Source organism: Ruditapes philippinarum, unplaced genomic scaffold, assembly GCF_026571515.1.
Source record: "Ruditapes philippinarum isolate M1 unplaced genomic scaffold, ASM2657151v2 ctg363_1_1_1_1, whole genome shotgun sequence".
In the NCBI taxonomy this organism is placed as follows: domain Eukaryota; kingdom Metazoa; phylum Mollusca; class Bivalvia; order Venerida; family Veneridae; genus Ruditapes; species Ruditapes philippinarum.
Genome location: NW_026851633.1, coordinates 63677 through 90072, shown reverse-complemented (window position 1 = coordinate 90072; position 26396 = coordinate 63677). Strand labels below are relative to the sequence as shown.

The window sequence follows — 26396 nt, the reverse complement described above, 5'->3', positions numbered from 1 at the left end:
ACACAAAATCATGTATCCATATAATGTTTCTTGAATTGAGATGCAATTACACATATAACACGATTCAAGAAAGATTTAATTATTGCCTTTTAATCAGATTGGCTATGTGTTATCCTATTTTTATTTTCATTCTCTTGTTCAAAAAAGTATTTACTTATTTTGGAATGGTGAAATAATCAACATTTCTTTCCGTGTGTTCTTTGTATGTATTTAATTGTTTTGTTTTGGAATTTTTTAAAGGCGCTTTTGCTAGCTCTAAATACACTGCAAAAGTTATTTGCATCTGGGACTTAAAATGATCGTAAGTCCCAGTTTGCATATTCGTGTAACCACAGTATGACTATTTTTCAAGTTTGTTTATACTTATAAATGACATGCGGTTAATATCGGAGGGTAGCCTATTTTGTTTCTTATTTATTTTTGATCAGTCCAAAATTTGAAAACACTGAAGCCATAAAATATGAAAGGGTAAGAAACATGCATTTCACACAACCCCTAACAAGTAACAAGACCACCGTTAAGCCTCCTTTTGTGGTATCAGGGTCTTTCAAATATAATTTTTATTTGAAATACCATGGTGGTATTCAACCTTCGTTTTTCCAGATTATTATGTTTTTGTTTATATTAACACCGTTTGCAATTGTTTCCTCTCAAACTGAAAGTAGAAAATTAGCCAATCATCGCCACGCACGTGGATACGTAATTTCCGGCGAAAACATCGGTGACAGCAATAGGTGACAGATTGGTGGACAATTTTCCACGTCACAGATTGTTTTAATTTAGTGGCATTGATTGTTGGAACTATCATTATGCAATTTGACATTAGAAGGTTTGTACAGTATAAGCCAATATTCCTGATCCATCATCATTGAATATATATCATGCTTTTTCGTCAAAACTCGGATATTTTCGTATTTAATTAAAAAAGTTAACCGGCTGATGTTTTTTGCATACTGCACATTGTTGCTTTATACATGTACGTGCAGAGTAAATTGTGACAGTTTCTCTTTGTTATGCTTACTGAATGGAGAGATAACATTAAATCACAGACTATGCATTATGTTTACACGTAGGTTTTTAAAATTATCAGTTTAATATCTTCATGCACAGACACTTTGGGTTATGTGCGTGGCTCCCCTTCTTGATCCGCACTTGTATACACCATGCCTATTTTTATCGTGCAAACCGTACGTCAAAATATTTTTGCATATTATTACGACCTGGTCACATGTCTTGAACATAAAACTTGTTTTCCGCTCTTTTAACCGCTTTTAAAAAAGTCCCTAAAATACCATAATTTCATAAAGATAACAACATACGGTTTCCTTTGATGTGAGGCGACTGGAATGAGTTTTGTCACTGTTTTGTGCTTTCATTTCCATGCCGAGAACCAAAACCCCGCAGCGGTTACTTCCCCTAATCAGTAAAGAAATCAAATCAAGAAGACTGACCGAAAGGGCCGAGTAGTTGCGATTGAATTTCTTTTTCCCAGCGATTTTCCCGCTGTAATTTACGGGAAACATTCAAGTCGTCATGAATTCGTAAAGAAGCATGTGACACGGTTAGGAAAATATAATTGAATGTGCAAAGCTTGGAAGAAAGTTACAATCTGATTATAACATGCATTTATTTATTAAAAGAATATATGCATCGACTGATTTATACCAGAATAAATGGCAGGGTTCGACACTAACGGGGTCCCGGGATTCCGAGGATCCCAAAAAGTCGGGAGGAATCCCTGTGATTCCTAGCTGGGGATTCCGTTGGGATCCCTGAAAAATTGCTGTGTAAATTTTTGAAATTTTCTGAATTAATGAATCACAAATATTCAAGAAAAGTGGTTCAAGAAAGAAAAGAAAAACCGTGCCGGTAAAATCTACACTCTTGAATTATGTACGCTAGATTTTCTTTGAGCAGTGACTGCTATCAACTCATTTGCGATAAAAAATGACAAAAATGTTTTGACTTAAGAAACATTCTTGTATAATTTTATATCATGCATTGACTTCATAAAATAGAGTTGTGAAAATTCAAAAAAGAAACGTAATTATCGTATAATTATTACACAAGCGATGTGTACTTCAAATTTGTGTTGATCGTCAATGCCGGCGGTAGCTAATGTACGTTTGTTGTTTGTTTTTTTATTGCCAAAATTCGGCACTTGTGACCATTGTAAATTTTCGTCAAAATTGAGAAAAAAAGATAACTGGTGTATTTTTTCTCCCTAAAGTAGACTACAGCAAAAGTATAATTAATAAACAAAATAAAAAGAATCCATACTTTTAAGTTTAAAATCCTTTTTGAAACTCACAGCCTTCAATGCTAAAAAACATTGTCTAACTAAAGTCTAAGGTCAATCAAGGTCACGCATTATTTACCGACAAAAAATACAAAAATCCTTATGTGAAACATACAGCAAATGACGAAATATACAGCAAATGACGAAATATACAGCAAATGACGTATATTTCATCTGGCAGTGCTTTGAGCCAATCAGTGTTGTGAGCTACATGACTGCTGTATGGGTGAGTGCCTTTGATGTGACAGGTGTCAAAACTTACAAAAAAATCAATACACAGGGAGGAAAGGGATCGGACATTTCAGTGTAAAAATTGAGAACAATAAATTTGGATATTGCACATCCTGTCATGGACTTGGAGCAACTTATCATTTTTAAAAATGAAATCATTTAAAGGTACCGTACTTGTAATGCAAACAAAACTGTTTCTTGATATTTTTATTAGCTTAAGGTATTAGCACCCTAATGCATTACCTCCGCTTTGAAGAGTATTCAAATAGGCTAGAATTACTGTTAACTACTTTGAAAATGAGGGCCATGGGTTCAATCCCCAGACGGGTCAACTTTTTTTTTCTTTCTTTTTTTCTTTTAACATTATTTATGTATCTCTCATGTCCCATATGGAAAGAAAAAAGTGTTTAATTTTGAATTTTTAATTTATATAGGTATTTATTGGCTAAATTATGCTAAATCTAGTAATAAATATGGTACCTGATATTTTCAAAGTGTAATATAATCAAAACTAGACGGTAAAAGTATTTCATATTTTACAAGATCAACCAATATACTTTTTTAAAAATTTAGGGAAACTTTGAAAACAGGCACTCATTTGGGTAAATTTTAATAAATTTTTTAATTAGGTTCCCTAAGTAGAAAAATGGTCAGACATGTGGTAAAAATGGGTGGGGTAGGGTAACATATTTATAAAGATTTCATAAATTTTAAGTAGAAACCATAATTTTGCTTATGTGGATTGTGAGCTGAATGGTACTATTTGTTTCTTACCAAAAAATCATGGGAAAACATTTTTCATTAGAATGTTATTGCAGATTATTTAAAGGTTCCTCATTTCTAAAAAAGGGCCCTCAAAACATCCTAGTTTGAGTTCAGAAAAGTGGCCATAACTTGATTTCCGTACGGTAAACTTTGTTTAAATTTTGCATACAGGTGTACTTTAAGGTATACATCTGACCTATGATGTCAATTCTTTAGTTCCTGATAGTGCCCATTAGGGTCCTAATACCTTAAGTAAAAAATTATCAAAATATTTAATTTACAACAATCTATGGGATTTTTCCTTTTTAACACAAAATGTAAAATGAAATCAAATATTTTCTTAAAGTGATCATAATTAAGAATTTCCTTAAAAATGACATGAAAGTAAATAATTATAGACAGTTATCCATACCAGACCTTTCTGGAATATGGAGCCTAATCATTACCTGTAACTTTTTAAAGATCTACATATGATAAGTGGGCTCTATTTCAGTGAACCCTTGGCTATCTGGGAAAATGTTTCCCCAGTTCCTATTTTACTTCAAAAATTCAAACCACCTTGTCAAGTCACTTGCATTATACCTTCATTTAGATACAGAAACTGGTTCACAATTATCAACTCCAGGGAGAAAACAGGTTTTAGCAAGATAGCTATTTTCAAATCGAACTCTTGTTCAGTGAGCTTAATGTTATTCTGTTTCCATGTTCATGTAAAAATATATTATGTTTTAATTTATCTTAGCAGTCCAAATATATATATTTATATATATATACTAGTAAAGTTAACACTTTGAAACGCTTTTAAAACTTAAAATAGCCTTATTTCCAAAGGGCTCATAAACTACATTTTCTGCATCTGAAACAAGACAATATATCCTGTATGTTGTCTCAAAAATGAAAAGAATTTGAAATCGAATTGCTGCACTCCCTTGTTATTCTTCGCCTCCATATTTTACTATTTTGATCTGAGGAATCCCTGACATTTAGGAGGAATCCCTGAATTAAATCTCAGGGATTCCTATGGGATCCCTGGTAAAAACAGTTAGTGTCGAACCCTGAATGGCATGCGATAACATAAATACCTGAAATATATGTAGGTCAGTTGTGTTTACATTTCGAAGCTTGGTCTCTTCAGGAAATTGAAGCGTTGGTAAAAAATTGACTTTTTTAAAACGTTAAGAAATTATATTCAAACTTGTTCACGTGTTAGACACTTACCCAGCAAACAAAAGACGTTGTACCAACGTTGTACTGACGTTAGACCCTGACGTTGGGTAAACGTTGGCAGAAGGTTGGATTTGAAAGTTTTTTAGACGTCGGAATCCGACGTCTATACAACGTCATAAAATGACCCTTAACCAACCTTATCTAACCATAATCCAACCTTTTCTGACCATTATTTGGACATAATCCAACCTTTTCTGACCATTATCTGACCATAATCCAACCTTTTCTGGCCATTATCTGACCATAATCCAACCTTTTCTGACCATTATTTGACCATAATCCAACCTTATCTGACCATGATTTAACCTCATTTCAAGCTTTTTGGAATATGATTTTTTTCATTTTAAGCTTATTAGTAGGGTAAACAAATAAGCATTCTTTTAATTTTAACAATTTATTTTCAATACGAATCACATGTAGAAAAAAGAATAAATGTGGTACTATAACAAATGTAACATTAAGTTAACATAATGTATTTTGAAACTATTAAACTTGACAGTATGTACGTAAATAACGCTTCATGTATTAAATAATCATGTTTTAGATATACAAAGTTCTTCATAAACATTAACACTGACATTTTTTATGGTTAACATTCATGCATGTTTTTCTTATATCACCAAAGCTTATTTCCGACTGAACCGATCACCCTGAGGGTGGGATTTTCCAATCATCTATCCAACTCACTGATTGTATATTTTCTTTGTACTTTTTATCTGAATGTTAAATGGAACAATATTGTGAATATTTTGATATTACTACAAATAGCAATGTTCATATATCTTAATTAGCATTCTTCTTTCGTCCACCTCCACTATGGCGATCTGGGGCATACTTTAAAGTTTAAGCACCTTTACCGTCTCCAACCATGAGATATCATCATTCACACCATCTGAAATTTAAAAATAAATCAAATAATCACTTACAATTGCAAGAAATAAATCACTTTTAAATATTACAATTAAATGAAATTCTGACAAAACTCTCCAACTACTTTAACAAAAGAGGCTTATTTTTAGCTCGACTTTTCTATGAAAAGGGGAGCTATCCTACTCGCCCCGGCGTCGGCGTCGGCGTTAGCGTTGGCGTCACACCTTGGTTAAGTTTTTCGTACCACCCCACTTTATTTCAGAAGTATTACAAGTATGGCTTTGAAACTTACCATACTTGTTCACCATCATAACCTCCATCTACAGACAAGAGTACATAACTCTGTCAAGGTTTTTGACAGAATTATGGCCCTTTTTTGACTTAGAAAGTGTATTGAGCTTGGTTAAGTTTTTTGTACCACCTCACTTTATTTCAAAACCATTGGAGGTATTGCTTTGAAACTGACCATACTTGTTTTACCATCACGACCTTCATCAACAGACAAGAGGACATAACTCTGTCAAGGTTTTTGACAGAATTATGCCCCTTTTTGACTTAGAAAATACATTGAATATGGGTAAAATCCACTTATTGCCTTAACCCTTTGAGATATTGCTTTGAAACTTTTAATGCTATTTCACATCATTACCCCCATCTGTACGCAAGAGAAGGTAACTCTGTCAAGGATTTGTTTTAAAAATTAAGGCCTTTTATCGACTTAGAATCTTGGTTAAGTTTTTAGTACCAGTCCACTTTTTGACTGAACTGTTTGAGATATTAATTTGAAAGTTGGAATACTTGTTTACCATCATGGTCCCAAAACATGGGCAGGAGAAGGTAATTCTGTTAAGGATTTTATTTGAATTATGGCCCTTTTTGACTTAGAAACTCAGTTAAGATTTTCATTCTTGTCCACTTGTTGACTTAACCATTTGAGATATTACTTTGGAAGTTGGAGTTCTTATGTGCCATCATGAGACCTATCTGTAAGCAAGAGAAGATAACTCTGTGAAAATGTTTCTTGATTTGTACTTAGAAATTCCTAGTTAAAGTCTTGTGTGCCCTTAACTGTCAAAGTTTTGTTTTATAGTCAAGCACTAAAAAAGTCGAGCGCGCTGTCCTTCTGACAGCTCTTGTTTTATTTACTTTAGTTTAAACCATGTAGTTTCATGTACCTATATATCCATTGATTTTGATAAAAATGGCTTCGTGATCAATGTAATATTTTGAAATATACCTGTCACAAAATCTTGTGTGTTTTTCTTCTTCTTTTCCTCTTAATAATTTCATCTTCCTCCTCTGAACTTTCGACAGTTGTTGAATTATCATAATTTTCACAATCTCTGATATTCACTGAAAGACAAAACAATATTATGATTATCAAAGCACGTTTACGAAAACAACCTGATAAAATGTTCAATTAATTATTTTCATTAAGTATGACCTGAAAATTTAGTCAGAAATTACGATTTTTTCCTGCGCAAAATTTAATATGAAAATGATATTTTTTATATTTATTATAATTTATACAAATGCTACAATATCAAAGAAATTCACATGTTACTGTCATTTTTATAGATATAATCTCTGCCCAGCATGATCCGATCTGCTAAGAGTATAAAGGACAGACTGGCTGAGGGTACAAACGTTTTATGATATGAGCATATAACTTGTTTCACTATATTTGATAAGCAGGCTAATTAACAAACTATTATTTTTATTGATTTATAACCTTGATAATGTGTTTACTGACTGATAATATGTTGTCTGATTACATTAATGAAAAGATAATTAAATAGTCGAAAAAAAATGTGGTTTCAGATATATCTTACCAAAGTTGTATCATTTACATGTATCAAATGCCATGAATCATTATCATAATATAAGAAACACATGGTATGCATTTGGGTAAAGTACATCAATTTAACAACTTGTAGTTAAAGAACTACACAGACATCAATTGAGACCCTACAGTTATCTGAAACATGTGTATAGATGACTGGCCCCTCATTAAGGGAAATTCATGTTGATAAGAAATAAGAGGAAATTTTATATGCCAGCATTTGAATAATAGAGTCTAAATTCTAATAAACGTACTGCATTTAACCTTTTGCTAGTATATTTCGTACCATTGATTATGCAAAAAAAATAATTTGGCAATGGCGATATAGTGTGGGAAAAATGATCCGATAATACAAATTGCTCTAAAGCAAATAATAAAGTGCTCTAACGAGGAAACGAAAATATTTATCTCACGAAATCATGTGACTTTTAGTTTTACAGTCAAACTTTACAATGATCAATTAACCGTCGAATCCATGCAAACATGCGGTTAATAAGCATTAAAAACAATAAATAACTTTTGCCTACCTTTTTCTATTTGTTTGGAACATACAACTAAATTTGTCTGTCAACCCGTCGTTTTTGTCCGCCAACACAAATGAATTTCAAATCCGTTAAGACTCCAATTCGAATTTACTAGATTATTTACCACTATAAAATGAAGCCCACAAAAATGATTACAAGCTCATTGTTAATTATTTAAACACTTCTTTGACTAATTCGAGGAGATAAGTTATTATTTAAAAGAAAATAGAGCAAATATATATTATACTGATCTGCGGCTATCCGTTTACCGAGCGCCACCTATCAAATATCGTACGGTAGCCACCCACGTGACACTGTTGTTATTTTGATTAGGCAAATAAATTTATAATTTTCCCTTTCTAAAGAAACTTAAAATTCTCACTGTTTATGCTTATATTTATATATATTGATTCTATAAATTAAATTTACCAATTGTCAGATTACCGACCGACATCCGACGTCGAGTCGACGTCAAAATGAAAAGTTTGTTAGACGTCGGGGTTTCAACGTTGTTTTGACGTTGTGTGAAGGTCGCCGACGTCGCGACCAATTTTCAACGTTGATTCAACGTTGTGTCAACGTCGGGTGTTTGCTGGGTAACCGTCTCATACTAATATAAGCACAAATTTAAAACTAATTCTTGTAATAAACAATACTTTTAGTTTTTAATATTCAGGGGCGGAGTAGGGCGGGGTCCATACTCCAAGTGTCTGTGTCATCATGTAGCTTTTTTTGTAGAAAATCATGTGGCTAGATAATTAACAGATAAAAATAATATGAAATTAGGCAAAGCCTATGAACGTGAAGTCGGTTAAAAAAATTGTTCATTTTTTCTGTTTTAAAGGTGTCCTACGTTCATGCATCGACGCTTCCGTTTTCACTCAGAACACTCAATGATTATTGTATTATGATGTATTGCATTAATATGAAAAAGGCAAAGCCTCAAAGCGAGCTCGATTTACTTTTACTGTGAAATAGTATAAAATAATCGTTCATTTATATTTTACATTTTCCGTTTTAAAACTGTCATTTGTTATTTTATACACTGCTTCTGTTTATTCTGGTTCCCTGTCCTATTATGATTCCTATAAAAGTGCGAAGGACACCAATCTACATTTCTGTTTTCAGTCAGAATACCTCGGCTTTTATTGTTATCTTGTAATTAGAAAAATTGCGATGTGTCAATTCAGTACTTCCGATGAAAGTTTTCAAAACCATCACTATCTATCAGGTACTCGCGTTACCATAAAGCTTGCTTTGCGAGTAGGCTCTTCGGGCCAGCTCTTCGAAAGCGCTATTAATCTGAAAATCAGCACTTGTTCCATCACTGGAATACCCCACCTATTACAACTGAGTTACATTGAAAATGGCGGCACCCAACTAAAACTGATACTGAAAATTTCATTGATAGGTATAGAATTCTATATATTCTTTAGTTTTTTTTTTTCTTATTTCTTTTTAAATATACACATGTAGTCTAAAGCTGGGCAAGCCAAAGCTCCACCCACACTGGCACAGTGACCTAGTGCTCGGATCACCTCTTTTGTTTACTGTAGATTTGAAATTTTGTTCCTTTGAAATGATGAATTTTCACTTTCAGAATTAGAAAACATGTAATACACATATAATTTATTACAGAGGTTCCACTAGCCATGGAATATTGAGGGTCATTTTGATCAGTATGAACTAAGTTTTGCCAACTACAAATCCAAATCCCCATGATTTTATCAAAATTTGACCTTCCAGTTAAAATTATGATGGTCAAATCAGGCCTTAAGGAAATTTGAAGGGTCAGAGAGTCATTTCAAGGATCAAACGGACACCCTGTTTACCTAAAATACTATGCCATTTGAAGTGTTTCATCTAAAGTTCTGAGTAGATTTTAAGAAGTCAGCATCAAATATTTTGTCAGGCCTTGCAATGTGGCCTAACTGTTATTTTGCAAGTGCTTCAGCAACAGATGATGTTGATGTTATATACGCATTTTTATATCCTGTTAAGATAGTCTTTATTGTGTGACTTACTGCAAACTTGTTTAATGCCGCCTTTATCATGTTAAAACATGTCAGAAGAATACACTGCTTTTATATTCTACTTCAAAATACTTTCATGGGAACATTACGGAATTTGAGGGCATGGTAGATGACCATGATCTAAGGCCCTTTACAGTCTTACCTTGATTTGACAGAATTATAGCCCCATTTTCAACTCAGAAAATTTCACATTATCCAGACTTTTGTTTTACAATCTAGCACTGAGAAAAAAGAGAGCGTTCTGTCATACTAACAGCTCTTGTTAACCTCAGCTTTTATGTATTTCAGGTTTGACATATACCGTAAGGTACCTAAAGATTTAACACAGCCCACATTGACTGGAGCATGTATATCTATATGCAGTGTACTGTTTATGCTCTACCTGTTCCTGTCGGAGCTTGCTGGATTTCTTCAACATGAAGTGTAAGTTATTATCTGCCACTAATGAAATCTTACCTATTCCTGTCGGAGCTTGCTTGATTTCTTCAACATGAAGTGTAAGTTATTATCTGCCACTAATGAAATCTTACCTATTCCTGTCGGAGCTTGCTGGATTTCTTCAACATGAAGTGTAAGTTATTATCTGCCACTAATGAAATCTACAAGGTGGTTATTGAATTTGCATAATCCATGTGTCAATCTGTCTGTCATTTTATCTGTTAATCTGTGACGTCTTTGCTGCAATCATTTTAATAAGACATAAGTGTACGACCAAATCTTAACTACGACAGGGTGTACGACTGTTGATAAAACTTCACCTGGATCCATATCTTTTAACTGCTAGATCAGATTTTAATGGAATCTGGCATAATTGTATATATGAATAAAAGGTATAGATGAATAAATAAATGAGGCTCACCAAAATGCCATACAGATCCAACAATGGATATTATAAGATACACATGTGCATAATAGTAGACAGTTTCATTCAGGTGATATACAATTGTTGTCCAGTGTGTAAAATACTTTCTATGAATTACCTCTCATTTATCTATGAATCTTCATTTTTCATTAAAAACAAATTGCCTGATGTTTGAAAAGTTACATTACAAGGTATTGTGTTTTTAAACCAAAATAAATGACATAATGTTATTTAAATATCCTTAACAGATTTATTAGTGTTGTTAAAAACATATCTAAAATTTGATTGGGAAGCTATAAAAAAAACTAGTTTGTTACTTTTATAAACATTTTACAAAAGCTTTATTGTATGATACCTGTCAAAACCTTTCAGTATCTTGACAATATGCTAATTTTGAAACATATCATCAAAAACCATCACTTAACATGCTTTTTAGTGAATACGTTTACCGGTAATGGTTTTACGTAAAGATTAGTTTAGTTTTTTATGCCCCCACAGAGTGGGAGCATATAGCGTTGCACTTGTCCGTCCGAGTGTCCGTCCGTACGTCTGTCCGTCCGTCCGTCTGTCCGTACGTCCCGAAATCTTGTGAACGCAACTCCTCGGATGGCAGATTTTGCTTAAACTTCCAGGGATGAACAACCTTAATGTGTAGATGGTAGTAAAGGAAGGAATTTTTGCTGCGACCAAATTTAACAGAATTATGGCCCTTTGTTGATTTTTTCACTATATACTATGTAGAAATTTTGTGAACGCAACTCCTCTTAAACCGGATGGCAGATTTTGCTTAAACTTCCAGGGATGAACAACCTTAATGTGTAGATGGTAGTAAAGGAAGGAATTTTTGCTGCAACCAAATTTAACAGAATTATGGCCCTTTGTTGATTTTTTCACTATATACCATGTAGAAATTTTGTGAACGCAACTCCTCTTAAACCGGATGGCAGATTTTGCTTAAACTTCCAGGGATGAACAACCTTAATGTGTAGATGGTAGTAAAGGAAGGAATTTTTGCTGCGACCAAATTTAACAGAATTATGGCCCTTTGTTGATTTTTAGCTCGACTTTTCTATGAAAAGGGGAGCTATCCTACTCGCCCCGGCGTCGGCGTCGGCGTCACACCTTGGTTAAGTTTTTCGTACCACCCCACTTTATTTCAGAAGTATTACAAGTATGGCTTTGAAACTTACCATACTTGTTCACCATCATAACCTCCATCTACAGACAAGAGTACATAACTCTGTCAAGGTTTTTGACAGAATTATGGCCCTTTTTTGACTTAGAAAGTGTATTGAGCTTGGTTAAGTTTTTTGTACCACCTCACTTTATTTCAAAACCATTGGAGGTATTGCTTTGAAACTGACCATACTTGTTTACCATCACGACCTTCATCAACAGACAAGAGGACATAACTCTGTCAAGGTTTTTGACAGAATTATGCCCCTTTTTGACTTAGAAAATACATTGAATATGGGTAAAATCCACTTATTGCCTTAACCCTTTGAGATATTGCTTTGAAACTTTTAATGCTATTTCACATCATTACCCCCATCTGTACGCAAGAGAAGGTAACTCTGTCAAGGATTTGTTTTAAAAATTAAGGCCTTTTATCGACTTAGAATCTTGGTTAAGTTTTTAGTACCAGTCCACTTTTTGACTGAACTGTTTGAGATATTAATTTGAAAGTTGGAATACTTGTTTACAATCATGATTCCCAAACATGTCCAGGAGAAGGTAATTCTGTCAAAGATTTTATTTGAATTATGGCCCTTAACTGTCAATGTTTTGTATTATAGGCAAGCACTAAAAAACTTAAAAAATCTAAAAAAATTCATTCCTATCCACTGAACCTGCAGTGTTCAAGGGTATCACACAATTCAGTAAAATAATTCTTCACTAAATATCTTAATGCTCATGGCCATTGTTCACTTTAAAAATACAGAGATTCTTGTATTGCCTTTTACTGCAAAAACTTTTTTTATTGGCAAGCAATAAAAAAGTTGAGCGCGCTGTCTTACGGACAGCTCTTGTTTCACTATATACTATGTAGAAATTTTGTGAACGCAACTCCTCTTAAACCGGATGGCAGATTTTGCTTAAACTTCCAGGGATGAACAACCTTAATGTGTAGATGGTAGTAAAGGAAGGAATTTTTGCTGCGACCAAATTTAACAGAATTATGGCCCTTTGTTGATTTTTTCACTATATACTATGTAGAAATTTTGTGAACGCAACTCCTCTTAAACCGGATGGCAGATTTTGCTTAAACTTCCAGGGATGAACAACCTTAATGTGTAGATGGTAGTAAAGGAAGGAATTTTTGCTGCAACCAAATTTAACAGAATTATGGCCCTGTGTTGATTTTTTCACTATATACTATGTAGAAATTTTGTGAACGCAACTCCTCTTAAACCGGATGGCAGATTTTGCTTAAACTTCCAGGGATGAACAACCTTAATGTGTAGATGGTAGTAAAGGAAGGAATTTTTGCTGCGACCAAATTTAACAGAATTATGGCCCTTTGTTGATATTTAGTTTTCAACTTGTGGCACATGTAGTCCAAAATATATTTGACCTAGAGTCATAAGATTGACAGAACAGTGGCGTGTGGGGGCATCCGTGTCCTATGGACACAATTCTAGTTTCTGTTGATCTTGATAATAGTAAGGTTTAAAATATATTATATGTAATGATGTAGGCAATCCTACACTGACTTTGTTTGTTTTATTTCAGAGTAAGTGAGCTGATAGTTGACGACCCTGTGAAATACTCTGAGAAAATTCCTGTATTCTTAAATATAACTTTGATGAACACAAAATGTGAATGTACGTATTACACACCTCAGGGAATGGAAAAAATGAATATATTTTGTCAATTTAAGTGGACGTATAACAAATGATAGATCCATACTTGTCAGTCATAACATAATCTCTGTGAAATTATTTTTGACTGTAATCTAAACCTAAAAAAGATAATTCCTATGTAGGACTTTATAACTCCTGCGAAGGACTTTATAACTCCTACATATGAGATATAAAAACCTAATTAGGAGTTTTAAAGTCCTACATAGGACTTACAAACTTCTACGTAGGACTTTATATCTCCTACATAGGAGATAAAAAAGCCTAATTAGGAGTTTATAACTCCTACGTAGGACTTACAAAGTCCTACGTAGGACTTTATAACTCCTACATAGGAGATATAAAAACCTAATTAGGAGTTTTAAAGTCCTACGAAGGGCTTACAAACTTCTACGTAGGACTTTATATCTCCTACATAGGAGTTATAAACTCCTAATTAGGCTTTTCTATCTCCAACGTAGGAGTTTTCAATTTTTATAGAACATGTTAAATTGGCACCAGGACGCTTCCGTAGAAACTAGCAATGTATTTTAATTACCCAAAATTAAGAGACCTTGTAAAGTTTTCAGGCATGTCAAAGTTTAGCCTACAATAATCTGTCTACATTGGCCCTGTGACTTTGTTGTACATACATCTTATCTAGGTCATTTGTGAAACAGCTGTTCATAAGGAGATTACTCTTACATTACAGTTAAGTTACAATATACAGATGATACCATTATTTGTATTTATCACAAGAGTTTAATCTGCTGGAACTAAAGTAATGACTAAACCTTTGCCACCAGTATAGATCCAGACCAGCTTGCACATCCACTTGCCGTCTTACCATACTCTAACTGTTGATACATCAGTTATTAAAATCCCTTAAAGACACATGAAGCCTCAGAAACAAATATATTTTCACTGTTTAGAATTGCAAAAATGAGTGAGATGCTTATCACTTGTAGAAAGAAGCACTGAATGTGAAGTTATTTGTTAAAAAAAGTAGCAAAATGTAGACAAAGAAGTGTTTTGACTTCTACACAAAATTCAAAATCTCTATAAATTATTATGTACTTTTAGCCAACAAGCAATGTAAGCAAAAGAAGGTTCAGGTATTCATCCAAAAAGTATCTTTTTGCAAACTATTATAAAACACTAAAAATAAAAAGCTTTTTCAAAATAAGAATAAAAAGCATTTTTGGGCATAATGGGCCTTTAAACTTTGAATGAAAATCCATTACATAAAGCCAGCAGGTTGAAGGTATTAGTTATGTTAGGCTCTTTTAATGTGCACAATACAAGTAACTATTTGTGTTAGTAACAATTCTACCATATTGATAATACTTTAATTGAAAGAGTGATTGTTTTAAAAATGCATGAGAAAAAAGAATCCCTCACATGAGTCCCTTATTAGATGTTAAATTAATCATAACTGCATCACTAGAAGTTACTGATATTTTATCAAAAGTACTCTTTAATACGTCCTTGTTAGTGGTCAAAAAAGTCTGTCTGTGTACCATTATAATGTAGCATGAGGGCAGGGTGGGGAAGTAAATTGTACAGTTTGAACACAATTTCAAAGGAGTAAAACAAACTTATAGACTTTTAAAAATAATGCTTACAAGTTAAATTTAGAAAAAGAATACGTCAAAGAACACATATATCATTATTTTCATATTCTTAAGCTGTACAAAAAAAATTATGTAAAAATTAATGAATATTCATCTTAAATTATCTAAAATTATCTAGTTGTAGGATTGGACATTCAGGATGATATGGGAAGACATGAAGTTGGTTTCCAGGACAACACAGAAAAAATCCCACAGAATGAAGATAATGGTTGTAGAATGGAAACACATTTCTTAATAAACAAGGTTTGTGGGAAACTTTGTGCTCTTAGAGACACAGATAAATCTCATCTAGATTGCATATAAGTGAAAAACCTTGGTACAATTATGACAAATTCTGGAGGTTTTTTTTTTGTTGTAAACAAATATTTTTAGTGTTATATGATGACTTTATCCATTATAGAAGTGTTGACCACCTGTTAGCTAGTTGGATAGCTTCTTAACATAAGATGATTCAATTTTCCATCAGTTTACAATCCTTTATTACCTAATTGCAGCAAATTATATGCAGTTAATGACACCAATCACTTGGCTTTGGTGAAGCAATTCACAAAAATTATGTTTACTTAGTATATTTTTACTTATTTTTTCTTTACAAGCCTTTCAGCAAAAAACACTACAAAACATACAGTAAAACTTGGTTTAAGATCACCTCCGAAAAAATATCACCATTTAAATAAAGGTCACTCTTCCACAACATATCATTGATTAAAAAGAACAAAGTAACATACAAATAAAGCCCATTTGTCTACTTAATGGCCATCTTTGGTCTCTCCCTTGCATGTCCTTTGTTCACAGGTTTGACTGTATAATGATACTTGGATGACTTGTGTCTTATTCTAATTTTAGCCTCAAAGTTCCGGTACATGTATTCGTTTTGTCTTTAATTTTCTATTTTATGTTCCAAGTAACTCTATATGAGAAAAAACTTTAAAGTTATTTTTCTTCTTTAGGTTCCAGGTAATTTTCATGTTTCAACACATGCAGCAAAGAACCAGCCAGCTCAAGGTGACATGAGGCATGTTGTTCATAAACTCAGGTTCGGTATGGACTTAGAGGAAGGAAAAGTAGGTTTATAAAAATAATTCTTAATTTTTGATTACTGTAAAAAAAGTTTAATTTGTGGTGACTTAATTTTTTCCACTATTTCAAGATTCAAGAACATCTTGAATATCAAAATTGTCACAAAAAGTGTGTTATCCAAATAATAGTTCATTTGTTATTAAGATATGCAGCTTTCCAAGTTATTTTTATATATTAAGAAATTAATTGACTTTTCTTGATTTGTGAAAAAGACCCCAGTTTGCAAATATCTTCATGGGCTGAAGTTTGATTGATTTTAAATGACATAATTGTATAAGAAAGTTGGAATATTGTGCATTTTGTACATCAAGTTACATTCTAGTAAATTAATACTAATAACATAATTGTAAGCAACACTCTTTTTCTGTAGACGTTAGTTACCGGTAGTTAAAACAAAAATCATATGTGTATGAATGCGTCTTCATAATCTGAATAATTTTTAATGATATATGCTTACAGACTGTGAGAGGATCTTTTAACCCCATGGAAAGTTTAGATAAAACAAATGGAAATGGTAAGTGTGAAAACACCTAAATTAATAATATTCCTTAAAATACAAAGAAAAAATATAATTTCTTGTTTCTGCCTTACCAGTGCTTGAGTACAGTGAAGGAAACTAGAAAGAGATTTAATCAAGCCACTTAGCTTTTTAACTTTATTTAAAACAAGGTTGTCATGCTGAGCTCCTTGCTGTCGGTTCTGACTTTTGTTTGGGAATGCATTCATTGAATGCTGCCCTTCCTTTAAAATCTTTGTTTCCATATTTTAAGTAACAGACTATTCTGTACGCCAGGAGTCTAGTTTGATGAAACAGACTATAGTTATTTGAATAAGCTTCATAAGTTTTCATTTTGTGTACTATTTAAATCTATATTTTTTAAAACATATACTGTTATATGATTGAAAATATTAAAACTAAACTTACATTATCATGTTTCAGCTCAAGCCACACATGATTACATCATCAGAGTAGTGCCATCTGTTTATGTCAACAAAGATAATTCAAAACGATTCCCATATCAATATACATACTCATACAGGGTAAATATCATTATTATTTATCAGTCTACAGCAGGCATCAAACATATTTTCAGAGTCACTCATCCTGGATGAGTAGCTTTTAGATCCATTGTGCAGGCAACATTTTTCTACTCGTCATGCATCGAGTTCTCGTAATTCTACTCGTAATTATGAGTGGAAGAGTGGAATTTTTTATCTCTGCTACAGCGCATTTAAAGAAAGCCACTCAAAGTATTTACTGTTACAGGAATATGTTTTCTTAATACACAGTATGTTTTTTCAGAAGAGACAGATTCTCTTAAAGACTCGTCAAAAAGTTTGAGATACAGGCTTATAGTGCTGTATGAATGTTTTATATGTATTACTAGTTGATGTATGATGAGATACATGTAAATGTATATGACTGTCTAATAAAAAAAAAATTATTTCTTCTTTCTATAAACCACCTTAATTTTGAAGTTTTCAATAAGGGATCAAGTTCAATTGATAATAAGTTACATCACATACAATATTATAATTTTGTAAAATGTAATAGTTGTGGTGATTTAATGGATCCGACTCTAGCTTGTCAAAACTGTTAGTAGGAGAACAATATAGTGATTGCAGTTGTTGTTATAGAGGTCTTTACATTAATGTGTGAAACATGTTTAGTAGATACTGTAATCAGAATTTTAAAAAATTTAAAAGAAATCCACCAAAAATGAAAGGTGTAGATTTTATCTATCTTTGTTTATAAATGATGGTCTATGTTTTTTGAATGATGGCCTTTGTTTTTAAATGATGGTCTTTCTTTATAAGTATGACTCCAACCTGGTTATGGATGACATTTATATAATAAAGTAGTTTCATCAGAATGTTTTTATATTGTGATTAGGAAATAATTCAGTATGGTCATGGAGGCCATATGATGCCAGCTATCTGGTTCAGATATGAAATGAGTCCTATTACAGTACAGTATACAGAAAGAAGGCAACCTTTTTATCATTTTCTCACTACGGTAAGTGGAGCTGTCCCGTGAAAATCAACATGCACACGGGTCAAATAGGGCAAATGTGCTTTAAAGCTGTGAGTTTGAAATTTAGAAACAGTGTTACACTTTTAAATTTTATTCTGAGAATGCTTTAATAAATAAAAATTTTGATAAATTTAATGAAAAATTATGAAAAGTCTTTAGAATTTCAAACTCCAGCTTATTTATTATATCATGCATTAAACTGTAAATTTTGTAAAGATAGCATACTTTTTGACCATTTATAGCCCTTGATAATCATTTTTTTTGGGGGGGGGGGGCAAAAATTTAGGAAAAAAAAAGAGAAACTGCTGAACAAGAACATAAATATTGAAGGCAAAAAAAAAAGTATGGTGCCTTTATAAGAATTGACAGTTTATTAAAGACTTTGTGATTCAGATGGAAAGTAATGAGTGATTTCTGGAATCTTAATTTACAAGCAGATGTAGATTATGTGTTTGAATTTTACAATATACATGTATATTATTGGATAATATACATGAAAAATGTGGTACAGAGTGCTCTCCCCTGCTTGATTGATTCTTAAATCACTCATTACTATTACTTTCTGATCAGTGACAAGGTCTTAATTATTATTTAAAATATGTTTCTTTTCTCATTTTCCCTTTGTCAAATAAAATAATCACAGGAAAAGATGATACCAAACCGAATGCCTGCAGTCTGGTTCAAGTATGAAATGAGCCCAATCACCGTACGATATACGGAATCTCAAAAGCCATTTTATCACTTCTTGACAACCGTGAGTAATTGGCGCAAGGTGTTTTTTTTAACTGGTTGTATATGTAACATAGACTTTGCTTTTTCTAAAGCTTAACTCAGTTTTCATGCTGTTCTCATCTTTGTTAGTAGTTTATCATCAGTTTGCATTTAGACAACACAAAACTTGCTCTTATTATTTTGTCACATTTCTTTTTCAAAGCTGGGTTTTTATTTTTGACATTTTATTTTGTTTAAATTTTATCCCATCTTTGATTTTTACAGTAATATTAGTGACAAATTTTCATCCCTTCTTTTAGCTAAAGCTCTGGTTTTGGGCCAGGAATTTGTTTGGTTGCTTAGCAACTGAGATATTCATTTTTTTCTCAAGGTATACTGGGTATCTTTCAACGTATATAGTTGAGTAAAGACTATACAATTATGATACACATAATCTATTACACACACGTTCTTATACATGTATAAACATATACCTTATTATGTCATCTTTCATATTCTTACACAAACATGTAACTATTGTTGAACTTTATAAGCCATATAAACTCCCATTTGTAAGCAAAGTCATTTTCACAGCTCAGATGGATTTTCCGTATTTTACACCTAATGGTTGTATTGAGGTTAACTTTTACATTACATTCATATAATTTTCTTTAAATGAAAAATAAATTCAAAGGCTTTACATTTTCTTAACACAATTTACAGAATTAATATGATGAGAGAAAATTATTAATGTGTGCCTTCTAATGGATAAAGCATCACTTTTGTTGATTGCATATAATATTTATACTTGCTCTGTGGCCACAATTTTGCATACATAGTAAACTTTTGAGATACAATCCCATCAGAATAGCTCTATATTTTCTGAAAATATTAAATCTGTTAAAATGAGCTAGAAAAGTTCTATTACATAAAAATCATATTTTTATTACACTTGCATTATCCTGAATAAACTTTACTTTTCACATTTCATACCTATACACCCATATACCACACCTGAAATATACAGCACTATTAAGTATCATGTACATTGTATAATAATATGACTTAAAATTTTCCAGTGTTACGTTTGATGGTGAAAAGAAAATGACATGGACTACAAAACTGTGTAATAAAGAGTGGGGCTAAATTTAACCATCTATTAATAGAAACCAAAAGGTTTTAAGGCTGTACAGGATATATGGTACTTATAGCCCTCAAATGAAAAACTAAGTTATTTAATACATAGAGCATATTGAATGTGTGTAAGTTTAATACTGAATTTATTGAACAAGTTTAATTAAATTATATTATGTGAGGCTCTGGCGAGCATAATATTATTTAATTTAACAAGTTCAATAAATTTAGTAATGAAATTACACAAATATAATATTCTGTTAATCACATACCCAAAATAAATCCTGGTTTAAGTGAAAAAAAAAAATCTCTTTTTTATTGACACGCCTCTACATTTAGTGTAATGCTAACATTGAGCACATCTTTACAGATATGTTTGTATAATACAAATGACGTCATGTCAAAATATATGCACAGCTGTGCAATACCGTTTTTATGGAGTCGTAAAAGTGGCATGGGTATGTGATAAAACACCATATGTAAAGCACAGACTCAGACGTCATTCTTTCTGTCAAAAAAACTTTAAAGGATAAAGGCATTTTGTTTCTCATTCATATGAACATTTACACACTTTAGAAAGAGATTCAAATGTCAAAAACAGAAAACAATTCTGTTATTTTCATCCGCTTATTTAGGCCTTATATGGTTGAATAAAGGAAATTGGATGACTTTGAAATTTTAACAAATGAAATTTTTTAATTTAGTCATATAATTAAACAGTTATTGTAAATCTGGTTAATTATCCAAGCCTGTGGTCCTGACTTGCCTTGGCCTTTTGATGAAGGGAATATCACATTAGCCAAGACCATATAGACTTTGATCTTCATTCACTTCATCATCTTACAATATTTGTATGTTAATTGATTGAATCTTTCCTTTTCATCACTTAATTTGTATAATGGATTTACAATGCTATGAAATTGTAGCTTTCCAATGTGATTGTTTAATGGTTTCAATATAATAGAAATATCAATTAGCAGTTAACAGTAAAGAATATAATATACATCTTTTCTTGGCCCTAAACTCATGACATGTGTAAGTCATTGCCATTCATATCACTGAGATTCAGGTGTTTTTTTCAGCACATGATTAAATATGAACCAAATACAATTCATCTATACAGGATAGTTACATACATTAAATTTATTCACACAAAACTCGTTTACAGAACAAAACTCTTCGACAACAGAAAAAGAAAATGTTAACCATTTTAACCATTGAATTTGTTTTTTTCAGTAACATCTCATGAATTACAGCATTAGCAAAATTAAAGAATTTCAGAGTCACTATCAATAATAAAATGTCCTGACTTTACAGCAGAAGGTCTAATTTAAGTATTATTTAGGCAAAGATTGCTTTAGCATTCAAACAGTTGAAAAGTATAAAGATAAAGTAATTAGTTTTAATTGTATATCAAATAAGAAAATTCGCAGAGTTTGTCTTTCTAAAGTAACAATAAGTACTGTACTTTGTTTATCTAATTCATTTCTGAAGTAATTCTAACAAAATTTAGTGCTGTAATCTTTCTTAATATAGTTAGATCTATAATGCCCAATATATCAAATTGAAAGCAGGTCATTGTTATTGATGTGACATCCAGCTCTTTAGGCTTTAGTTTCACTGAAAACTTTGAATTATTTTATAATAGCAAACTATACATCTGACCAGCTGAACTCTAAAACAGCTGAATTTTTAAATGGACTTATCCAGCTTCCATTTTAGGAACTGTCTATTATCAATTTTGGGGATATCAAGATGAAAATTTGGTCACCAAACAGTATAGAGCCTGGTCAGACTGCACAAATAATGCAGGTTTCCACATGTGCAGGCTGGTCTGGCTCTATACTGGTGACATAGGCTTATTACTTTTAGTATCAGAATTTTTATTTAGCAAGCTCCCTTGTTATATTAGATTATATTGAGTTGCACCAGCGACAATCCTTCTTTATGAATGCTGAAAAGAAATAACCTAATATAAGATAGGTCTATTTCAACTAAAAAAATTCAGTTGCAAAGCAAAAAAATAAAGCCTGGTTTTTACTGATTAGAAAATATTTTCCAATTAATAATATTCTAAAATATTGAGTCAACAACCACACATTAAAATCTCAATTGTTTGTGGCAAAAGAACATTACAGAGATAATCATAGGATGTCAGTAAGGGTCAGTAAAATACTTGATGCATCTTCTTGTACAATAATTCATAATTTTGTGATAAGTTTTGCCATGATTAATAGATACCTTGTTAATATTTGTGTGCACACTTTATTTAAATGTTAACATTTAAAAATTTCCAAGACCCAAGCATTATTATAAAAAAACTTAGTAAAGTTAGAAAGGTTTTGTTTCATATGTTACATATACCCCCATGTTAAAAAAAATGTGCCAAGTACTAGTTTGGCCATCTGAAAACATGATGTTATATTTCTAAACTCAAAATCTTTGTGCATGATAAAGTTATATCATTTTGAGTATCTTTCTGTGTATGGGAACATCCTTGGCCAAATGGTTAAGGTTGTTGACTTTAAGCCGCTTGCTTCTCATTGCTATGTGTTTGAATCCTGATGGGGACTTTGGATTCTTTCATGTGAGGAAGCTATCCAGCTAGCTTACAGAATGTTGATGGTTCTACTTGTGTCTGTGTTTATGATTGAAATAATTCATTTAGGGGCACCTAAGGTCTTCCTCCACCAGTAAAGATAGAAACCTTCCATATGACTTATCTTATGTTGATGCAACTTAAACACAACTGAAATTTAATGTTAGAAAGAAAAAAAAGATCTGTTAGGTGGAAAGCTGAATTATATTTAATTATAATGTTGTAGAATTATGCTCAGTTTGAGTTCATATTTGCAGGAAGATAATCACAAAGTCTGGTAGGCTTGAGTGATTAATTACTAAGCATTTGAATGATTAACTGTACTTTGTGTTTATACGAATAAATTTTAGTTTGATTGTGTTGAAAGCTATAAGCTATAAACACTCCCAAATTTGTTCCTGGAAACAACCATAACAAAGCAATGAATGTAAAGTTTTTGCTCGAGGAAACAAAGGCTTGCCCCTGATGGGGTTTGAATCCACGCGGCCATTCCATTCTATTCTAACAAGTCATGCTAATATAAAAAATGAAAATTTATAAAAGAAATGTTGAATTAAATTGAATGGAGAAGTAAATTTCCTGATGTCGTTTGGTTTATTGAAGTCAGATATGATGTCCTATGACATTTAAGCATTTCTTTTTATGCCATCCATATAGTGCCTTATAATCCATGTGCCCTTTGAGTTTATTAGGTGAATAACTTGAAGCATACTAGAATGCTCTTTTTAGCTAGATAATAAGATATGTCCCACTGTTTTTTGTTCTCATGTTTATATTTATTGATGTTTACTGTTGTGTGAAATTTTAATATGTTACTATTTATAGAATTTAAATTATGTTGCTATTTATAGAATTTAAATGATGTAACTATATATAGAATTAAACCACCATATTGAATTTTATAATGTAACTATTAAAAGGTCTATACTGTACTAAGTCTTGCAGATACCTGCCACTTGAAATGTTTATTTATGTTACTTTATTATGTCTTGTTACTATTTATAGATATGTATTTGTTACTATTTATAGGTATGTTTTTGTTACTATTTATAGGTATGTATTTGTTACTATTTATAGGTATGTTTTTGTTACTATTTGTAGGTATGTGCCATTGTAGGAGGAACATTTACTGTTGCGGGTATATTTGACTCCTGTGTTTTCACTGCCTATGAGATAATCAGGAAAGCTGAGCTGGGAAAACTGAGCTGAGAACAAGAATACCTAGAGAAATTTATTTTTAATATATACACTTCCTATTTTTGCAATTATAAATAATGTACAAAAGGTTAAAGGGTCAAAGAAGGTGAGAAAATGCATTTATGTTAGAATTTTATGTGATTTGGAAGTTGTGTGACATGTAGGTGACAGATACTTATCTTTTACAACTGATAGAATATGGCAATAATTTGTTTGTAATTGTGGAATAAAATGTCATAAGTTAAGCTTGAAATTTAAATATGCAATCAAACTACAAGGGCATTACTTAAGTATTTCATTATTAATAGTAAAGTATCATATAATGCCAATATACACCCAAGGTGAATTATTTGTATATTATTTTGATTTAAATGTTCAAAACCTCCTCATCTTGATAACATGAGGACTTTCCTATAGGATAAAAAGCATATGAGGACCTAATGAAGTCTGGTAATAATTCAGCAAACCACCAAGTTTTGACTGCTTTTTGCACAGCTTGTTAGTGGTATTTGTTAGCTCGTCTATTAGAATAGGGAGAGCTATTGTTCTTACCCTGGCGTCAACATCACACCTTGGTTAAGTTTTTGTGTGCAAGTCGGTATTTTCAAAACTACTGAAGGGAATAGGTTTAAACACTTATTGAAGAGCATAATAGAAAGTCTCTGTCTCATAAGGCCATCAACTCATAACTTGAATTTTGACAGAAATATGGCCATTTTTGCACTTTAGAAATACTACATTATCCAGGCTCTGTCCATTAATAGGCTACAGGCTAAATCAAACAGAGCCTGCAACATTGGCAGTTTTGCTTTTTGGGGTGTTCTTTAGTGATTCTTTATATTACTATCAAGCATTGAGAATAATTGAGCACGCTGTCCTACTGACAGCTTTTGTTGGAGAAAAATCTAAATTTAGAATCATTATAGAGGTGTGCTAAATTGAAAGAACAAAATAAAACTTCATTGAAATAATATACATGCTTAAAATTATAAAAAGAAACAACAACAAACAGATGCATGTTCATTGTACAATTTACCCACTCAATTTACGAAAGGAAGATGTTTTTGTGTTGAGAAAAAATGACAAGATATTTATAGGCTTGTGTCGGTTTTGTTATGTATGGTTGTTGTTTTGTTAAGGGGGATGGTTTGTGTATGTTTAAGTAAACTGTAATTATACCTTTAAATAGCAATGTTAGAGAAGAGAATAGTTGAAACTATGATTTCTGTTTAGAAGTTAAGGACGTTTTCGGGAGTTTCATATAGATATATAGGCAAAATTAAAATTAAAAAAACATGCCAAGTTTTATGAAACTCTATTGAACAGTTTTAATTTTGCATAAATGTCTATATAAAAACTCCCAAAAACGTCTTTAAAACATTATAGTATTAAATCGACAAATCTACAACCTGTAAAATTCATGTACTATAGAAGTGCCTTTACACTGTTCATAACACCATCAATTCTCATTGTTTTACAAAGCTATTGAATGGATCAGATTTTTTCTATATAATACAGAGGTATTGCTTTTGTCTTTAAGCACCATATTTACTGCAATTTTTAAAAAAAAAATTATATCTTAATTATATATTTTATAGGCAAACATTTTGAAGGTAAATGGTTAATTTTAAATTGTTTTAAAGACTTTAAGCATCAATATTAATGCTAAATTTCTTGATTTTCACATAAAGGTATCAACTTTGTCATAAAACTGAACTAATTGGACACTGATGACTTTATTTATACAAAATGACCTCATTAATTCAAGATCTCATGAGATAAATCACAAATGATGAAAACTGTAAAAACTGAAGTTTAAAAAAAAGATATTTGATAAAAAATTACTATAGATTTTACATAGAAATAAAAACAGACTATAAGACTGAATCAAAAGCAAACATGATATTGTTTAAAAGTAAAGTGTAACAAAACATGAAATGATCTATGATATAAATTTTGTAAATTTCCCAGTTTGAAAAGTTATGGTTATGAGTAGGTTGTTATGAATGTAGCAAGTATTTTTAAAACAGCTGATCTTTTTATTATATCAAAGTTTTCCTTTTTACATTTTCAATTTAGCCGTTTTGGGTGTTTTTTGGGGATTCTGGTTTTCTCTATTTTATACACATTTATTGTAGTTGACCAGAAAGTTAGTAATTTAAAAGAACCATGTATTGTGTTATTTTTTAAATTTTATTATACACTGAGTATTTATTATTATTTACTTTTTTATTTGAAGTAAGCCTTAGTAGTTTTTTGTATAGATTATAAACTTGCATGGAATTCTTCCTTTAGATTAAGTTAAGGGTCTGTGGGTCAAGTCCAAGGGTGCCAATAATAGATTTCTACACTTTCTTACACAAATCATTTATGTAGATGATAATATTAAGTTAGTTTGATAAGCAGTATTAGGATTTGTATTATAAAATAAAAACCACTGCTTTATTTACAAGTATCTTCCAGGGACATTTTGTATGAATTCTGTTACAGTGAAAATAACATTTATACTTGC

At 31.7% G+C, this 26396-nt stretch overlaps 1 protein-coding gene and 1 long non-coding RNA gene across 3 annotated transcripts; one reads left to right on the top strand and one right to left on the bottom strand.

Moving 5' to 3' along the window:
• Positions 1 to 667: 667 nt before the first annotated feature.
• LOC132722616 (endoplasmic reticulum-Golgi intermediate compartment protein 1-like) lies at positions 668 to 25697 on the top strand. 2 transcript variants are annotated; one of them, XM_060707238.1, is made up of 9 exons: positions 668 to 829; positions 10081 to 10215; positions 13388 to 13479; positions 15247 to 15371; positions 16079 to 16192; positions 16668 to 16722; positions 17149 to 17249; positions 18887 to 18997; positions 23789 to 25697. In XM_060707238.1, the coding sequence occupies exons 1-9, from the start codon at positions 810 to 812 to the stop codon at positions 23894 to 23896; spliced, it is 861 nt and encodes a 286-aa protein (XP_060563221.1). In that variant the 5' UTR covers positions 668 to 809; the 3' UTR covers positions 23897 to 25697. The 2 variants fall into 2 exon arrangements, with proteins under 2 accessions (XP_060563221.1, XP_060563154.1); XM_060707171.1 differs by lacking the exon at positions 18887 to 18997 and adding an exon at positions 18103 to 18225 and having other exon boundaries at positions 676 to 829.
• On the bottom strand, positions 4949 to 8013 carry LOC132722952 (uncharacterized). The gene is made up of 3 exons (XR_009624685.1): positions 7763 to 8013; positions 6630 to 6745; positions 4949 to 5414 (listed from the first exon to the last, which is right to left on the bottom strand). It is a non-coding gene; the product is annotated as an uncharacterized LOC132722952 (long non-coding RNA).
• Positions 25698 to 26396: the final 699 nt, after the last annotated feature.